The sequence below is a fragment of the Notamacropus eugenii genome, chromosome 5 (genome assembly GCF_028372415.1).
Source record: "Notamacropus eugenii isolate mMacEug1 chromosome 5, mMacEug1.pri_v2, whole genome shotgun sequence".
Classification (NCBI taxonomy): Eukaryota; Metazoa; Chordata; class Mammalia; order Diprotodontia; family Macropodidae; genus Notamacropus; species Notamacropus eugenii.
Genome location: NC_092876.1, coordinates 93,007,391 through 93,014,628, shown reverse-complemented (window position 1 = coordinate 93,014,628; position 7,238 = coordinate 93,007,391). Strand labels below are relative to the sequence as shown.

Below are 7,238 nucleotides of genomic sequence, written 5' to 3'. Positions count from 1 at the left end.
AAATCTAAGGCTAAGAGAAATTAATTAATAGTCTCAAGGAAGGAAGGAAGTTGGCACTATGAAATTCCTACGATGTTCCAGGAACTATGCTAAATGGTCTACAAAATTTTATCCCATATGAGCTTCATAAAACCTGAGAGGAAGCTATTATTCTCTCCATTTTAGAGAAGAAGAAACTGAGGCAAAAAGCAGTTCAGTGTCTTGCCCAGGGTCAAAAGCTATAAAGTGTGTAAGACTGAATTTGAACCCAGGTTTTCCTGGTGACAGCCCAGCACTTCATTCCACTGCGTTACCAAGCTGCTCTTGTGATGTAGGATACATCCACAGAAGGCACCATTTGACCCCACAAAGACAATACTACTGTTTGTTATGGATCAAATTGAGCCATGCAAACTCTCTTGCTCAGGGAACTATATATTTCTAAGGTAGTTTCCAAGTGTTATGAATTCCTTTGTGATTCTAATTACAAGGAGTAATACTCAAGTCAAGGTTATTTTCCGATTTGAAGGCAAGCAGGGACTCATTAATCAGGGTGAACACTCAGATGAAAAGCAACTCCATCTTTGTCCATTATTAGGTAGGGATCAGCTCATGGTTACAGTGACAATTTTGCATCTGTAACCAGAGATAGGGATGACTCAGTGATGTTTATCAGTTACTAGAGTGAGAGGGTCAGTTTGATAGTAAGATATAATGGTACCATACCCACTAACTTTGCCTCAGTATCTCCACGTGTTGACTTTGAGCTAAGTATTTTTACAATTACCTCTTTGTTTGTTTTCTTTCAAGGAGGAAGAATTCTCCTGGCCTTTCAGCCTATGGTAGGATGTCACAACACAATGCAACTATCTTCCACCCAGCCACCTTTATCCTCCTGGGCATCCCAGGGCTTGAGCACCTCCATGCCTGGCTCTCCCTGCCTTTCTGCTCTGTCTACATTGTGGCTCTGCTGGGAAATATCACTATCTTACTGGTGATTTGGGTTGAAAAGACTCTCCGTGATCCCATGTTCTACTTCCTGGCCATCCTGTCAGGTATTGACCTGGCCTTGTCTACATCTTCTGTGCCTCGGATACTAGGCATTTTCTGGTTTGAAGCCCATGAGATAGGTTTTGGGGCTTGCTTGGCCCAGATGTTTCTCATTCATACCTTCACAGGTATGGAGTCAGCTGTCCTGTTAGCTATGGCCTTTGATCGCTATGTGGCCATCTGTGCCCCACTTCACTACACAACCATTCTGACAGCCAATGTACTGGCAGGTATTGGGGTGGGCATTGTTCTATTCCCCATTTTGCTCATGTTGCCTATCATATACCTGACCTATCGCCTGCCTTTCTGCCAGACTCGTGTCATTGCTCATGCCTACTGTGAACATATGGGCATTGCCAAGCTAGCTTGTGCCAATATCCGTGTCAATTCCATCTACGGACTTTTTGTTGCCTCTTCCATGGTCGTGGATTTGATACTGATTGGAATCTCCTATTGCTACATCCTACGTGCAGTCTTTCGCCTCCCTTCTCATGATGCTCAACTGAAGGCACTTAGTACTTGCAGTTCACATGTAGGAGTTATGTGTGTCTTTTATACACCCTCCCTCTTTTCCTTCCTCACTCACAGATTTGGCCACCATATCCCAAGATATGTCCATATTCTTGTTGCCAACCTCTATGTGGTCATCCCACCATCACTTAACCCTGTCATCTATGGTGTGAGGACCAAGCAAATCAGAGAACGGGTATTGCGGACCTTCAGTGGCAAATAGACCCTACCATCTTCCCAGTGCTTAGAGAACAGGACACTGCGAAGTGATTGTTCAGTCCAGTCTAGTTCCTTGAAAGAGCTGGTATTTCTTACCAGCTTAAGGTACCATTGAAAACCTTAGCAGTAGCAAAATGACCTATGTATAACTAAAACCTAAGATCATATAGGCCTGATTTGCCTTTCTTGGGAAATTTTCTCAACATCATTGACCCAAATGTTGATTTTATTTTAATGGCTTAAGTGTTGGAATTCATCTACTCAGGGAACATATGGGAAATCATGACTGTTCTGTTTCTAGTGTATCGTGACTTGTACTCTGACAGGGGCAGAATATGATACTCTCCTTGGCAGTAAGAGGCAGTGAGGTAAAGTTTGGTTAATGGAGGTCACATCGGACTGAGTTGGTTCCAGGAAACAGAATACATGGAGGTAAAATCGAGGCAGACCCTAGCTTGTTTTCATGGAAATAACTTCCTAAGAATTAGACCTACTAAAAAATTGGAATGAATTTTTTAATCAGGTAAATTATTTTTCCATCCATGGAGGATTTCAGTCAGAGCTCAGAACTTTTGGGCACTATGTGGAACGATTTTTGCACAAGAATAGATTAAACCATTTTATCTCTGAGATTCCAGAAATCTAGGATTGATGTTCTGTGAAAGCCATTTCCACTCATTCTAGTTACTAATTAGTGGTAGCACCTCACATCCAGGTTTAAAATGTGATATGTGTAAGGTTTATCATAGGTGTTCTCTCTAAGTCCATCTTGTGGGACTTTTTTCCACATACTTTAAAATGTTCACCACTAGGGGCTCACACAATGTGCTCATGGTCTTCTTTTTCTTCTCTTGACTTTGTCAGGAGAGCATGATGGCTCTCCTTCAGCTCTCATTGTTCTCACCAATGACTACAGAATTTTCTTTTTCATTAAACTATTTCTTGGACTATGACATCAGATTGAATTGCCTTATCATGTATGTCCAAGTTCATATTCGTTGTTTCCTTGATACTATTTATCTCTTCCTCTGGCATTCTACTTTCCTTTTGCCTTTATTCTTACCCAACATCAGGGCCTTTTCCAACGAGTGCCATCTTCTCAGGTTCTGCAAAAAATATTTAAGCTTCACCTTTAGTATTTGACCTTCTAGTAAACAGACTGAATTAATTTATTTAAGTATGGACTGATTTAACCTTCTTGTTGTCTAAGGATTTCTCAAAATTCTTCTCCAGCACCACAACTGAAAAGCACTAATTCTGGAGCTCTCAGCTTCCTTATAATTCAGCTCTCACAGTCATGTGTTTCTAGTGGAAAAATCATTGCATTGATGATATAGACCTTATGTCAGCAAGGTGATAACTCTGTTTTGCCATAGTTTTCCTTCTGAGGAGCAAACATTATTTAAGTTCATGGCTGCACTCACTGTTTGCAGTGACCCTTTAGATAAAGAATATAAAATTTGACACTGTTTCTGTTTCTTTTTCCTCCATTTGTCTGTAAATGAAAGCATGAGTTTTGGTTTTGTTTTTTTTTGTTGTTGTTGTTAAGCTTCAAGAAAGTTTTCACGTTCTTTTTTTTATGCTTATGAAGAAGTTTTTTAATGCCTTTTAACTCTCTACCATTAGAGTGGTATTATCTACAAATCAGAGATTGGAGATATTTCACCCAGCAACCTTAATTTCAGCGTTTGATTGATCCAGCCTGGCATCACTCATGATGTAGTGTACATATAAGTTAATTCAGTGACAATATACAGTCATGTAGTACTCCTTTCCCAATGTTAAACCAATCAGTTATTGCATGCACATTCTAATTCTTGCTTCTTGACCTGCATTTGGGTTATCAGGAGACAAAGAAGATGACCTCATCCTCTCACCTCTTTGAGGATTTACCTATGACATTTAAAAGATATCTACGCTTTTATTTTTTTTAAAAATTGCTAGATAGTTTTGAATAATGTTGCTTTATCATGTATAATTCAATTCACTTTTCAATTCAATAAACATTTCAGTGCCTACTTTAAGTGCCTAAGTTTCAGTTATTGTGCTAAGAACTAGGCATATAAATAATTTACAAAGGAAGACAGTTGTTGTGCATGAATTGGATTTTAGTGAGGCAATGAGGCACAAGATCATCAGCTTCACTCTCTCTTCCAGAATCATCAAAGTCTAGTGGCAGAAAAAAAAAGTTAAAACAACTGGCAATGTCCTGGGATGCAATGGATGACTTCGGTATTTTTTAATGTATCATCAAATTCCAAGCAATCAACAGCACCTGCTTCAGTTGCCTTCATACCATTGGAACAAATTATTTTTCTCTGCCCATTCCTGAGCAAGTCACTTAACCCTATTTGCCTCAGATCCTCACTTGTAAAATGAGCTGGAGAAAGAAATGGGACATGACTTTACTTTCTTTGCCAAGAAAGTCGCAAATTAGGGCATAAAAGTCTTAAACAATTGAAAATATGATTGATTATGCTGATTGTTTTCTCTATTTTGAACCATCCTAATATAAATAGAACTTGGCTAAAATGGATGCTTTCATGGTACTACTATTTTGTTTGGACATGAAAATTATGCTGGGAATATTGAAATAAAAGTAACAAATTATGTTGGTTTCTGACAATGAGTGGTATTCTTCCCTTTTGGAGGTCCTATTTAAGTACAGGATCTACTGATTACATGAGAGCATCACTGGGATTTAAATGAAACTATGTCTCATGCCTGTCCTCAACTACCATATCTAATATGAACTTGCCCAAAATTTTCAGGAATTTCCTTGAGAAAACGATAGTCTTACATTATTCTGTATAGTGAGATAGCATGACATGACAGAAGGAATGCAGGATTTGTCACTGGACGACCTGCATGTGAAATATTGCTTCTGCTCTATGTTATCATTTGCCTCTTCTTGCCTTAATTTCCTTAGCTGTAAAATGTAAGGGCTGGACAAGATGATCTCTAATGAGTTATCCAGGCTCTAAATCTTTGATGTGTATAATTCATCTAAATTAGAGTCTGGACTTGCTCCTTCTTCTCTTCAAGCACACGCTGAATGACTCTTTGTCAACATATATCCCATTCTTCAGCATAGACATTGAAAGACAAAATACAAATTCCTTGAAATAGAAATACACACTCATCAGCTTAGCATTTAAAACCTTCCACACTATAGCTAGAGTCCACCTTTTTTCAATATCATTTCATTTTATTTCCTCTCAATTGCCCTCTCTTCCAGGAAAACTGGCCTTTTAAGTCCTCCCCAAACTCAAAATGCCATCTCCTCTTTCCATTCCTGGGCACAGAATGTCCCCCATGGGTGAAATCAACTCCTGTTTTAGACGGAGTATTCCAGAATACTTACCTTCATTCAAGGCTCTGCTTCACTCTGGTGCTATCTCCTCCGAAATTTTTTCCAGATCTATGTCTTCTTCTTTTTCTGAATGAAAATGTTATTTACTCTTGAAATATTGCTGGGAAACATTGTTAGAATCCCTCATGTGCTGGCATCACTTCCTACTTTGTACTATTGTCATATAAGAATGATAATCAATAATAACTGCTAACATCTGCATAAGGCTTATACGTCAGGCACTGTGATAAGTACTTTTCAGTTGTCTCATTTTATTCTCACACTAATGTCAGGAGGCATATGGTGTTATATCTCTGTTTTATAGATGAGGAAACTGAGGCAAAGAGTTTAAGTGAACTGCCAAAGTCACATAGTTAGTAAGTATTTGAACCTGGATTTGAACTCACGTCCTTCTGGTTCCAGGCCTCCCACTCTATCTGCTGTACCATACAGCTGCCTTATTATGCATCATCTGCATATATGACATAAACTGTGATGTCCTAATAAATATTTAACTATGGTACACATTGTTAAGTTTCATTTCTGTTATTACCATTTTCTCTCTCTTTCTTAAGTCTAGAAAAACAATGAGACAACAAAGTCCTAACTTTTAATATTCATCAATTTCTGAGATTTAAATGATTGCGTTGAAAATTGAACAATCCGCTCTACTGAGTCAGTAAGAGTTAGCTCTAGCAACCACTGGTTGTTTCTCCAACCACTTACCTCCATAGGAGCCTCTGTGAGAGCATATGGTATTTCACATATTGTATGTTCTAAATAAATGCTGGTTTATTAAAATTGAATTTTATAATAGACTATAACATTGCCTGCCCTAAGGTCTTTTGAAGGAGTGATCCGATTAGACTCTTCAAGGTGTACAAAGACACACCCTAATTTTCAGAGCTAAGCAATAGCAAACATAACAACAATCGTTTGTGTTCCCCCTCTGGATGAACACTGCTGAAACTAATTCACAGAACTGATGGTCCCTCAGCTTGGGCAAGCAGAAACTGGACCAGATAGAAAACCCTTCTAGGGATGAACTTTTTGTCATTAGACAACCTTGCCTCACTGTTGCTGTTGTACTTCACCACTACGCTATGTCTACATTATAACACTACACCTACACTATACTGTTTGATTCTTTATCTACTCATGAACGTATAAATCAAAGTTTACTCCACTTACTTGGGTCTCCTTCTAGAGGAGACCCTGAAACATATTTTTAATTTCCCTCTCCCAGTGGAATAAAGAACTTTTTTTTCTCTTTTAAGCTTTGGAGCTCTTTGGTATTTTGGGAGGTAATATAGGTTGCACAATTTCTGTAAGCCTTTGCATATTTGTTACCAGGGTCGATGAAGATCATCTCTAGAGATAAGACCTTATGTCTGACACTTTTGTGTTCAAAGAATCCCCAGGCATTGCTCCTACGACAGAAAGAACCTTGACAAGGAATGGGAACCTCATGAACGGTTAACTATTCTGAGTCTCCACAAGGGAAAGCTCCAGCACAAGTTGATTACATAAATGTTCCTAGTACTTAAAGGGACTATTGTAATAGTATTTTGGTTAAATTAGTGCAAAATATTTTTTTCTTATTATCTAGTGGAAAAAAACCAGGTATCTTTTATCCACAGGAAACCAGGGAAGCCAAGAGGCAGAGACAAGGAGAAAGAGCATTCCAGGCACTGGAGGACAACCAACGAAAATGTACCAAGTTGAGAGATGAAGTGTCATGGGTAAGGAATAGCAAGGGAGCCAGTGTCAGTGAATCATAGAGTATGTGGTGGCTCAGGTATGAGAAGAATGCAGGGGTAGGAAAGGCACTCTCAGTATAGAAAATACCTTCTTTAATAATGCTTTTTCTATCTATTTCACAGTCACTTTAATAGATTTTTGTCTTTTTCTAAGGAGGGACAATTTCCCCTGGCCTTTCAGTCTATGGTAGGATGTCACAACTTAATGCCACTACATTCCATCCAAACACCTTCATTCTACTGGCCATTACTGGGATGGAGGATATTCATGCCTGGTTGTCTTTCTCCTTCTGCTCTACCTTGTGGCAATTTTGGGCAGTGTCACCATCTTATTCGTGATACAGCCTGAACAGACATTCCATGATCCT

General features: G+C 38.8%; 1 protein-coding gene across 1 annotated transcript; it reads left to right on the top strand.

The window, feature by feature from the left end:
- The first annotated feature begins 826 nt into the window (after positions 1-826).
- On the top strand, positions 827-1,762 carry LOC140508783 (olfactory receptor 52J3-like). The gene has a single exon (XM_072616656.1). It carries the CDS (start codon positions 827-829, stop codon positions 1,760-1,762), a length of 936 nt encoding a protein of 311 aa, XP_072472757.1.
- The last annotated feature ends 5,476 nt before the right edge of the window (positions 1,763-7,238 follow it).

Bases quoted from the DNA above. Each gene is read 5' to 3' on its own strand.
- LOC140508783 (XM_072616656.1), top strand. From the start codon at position 827: ATGTCACAACACAATGCAACTATCTTCCACCCAGCCACCTTTATCCTC.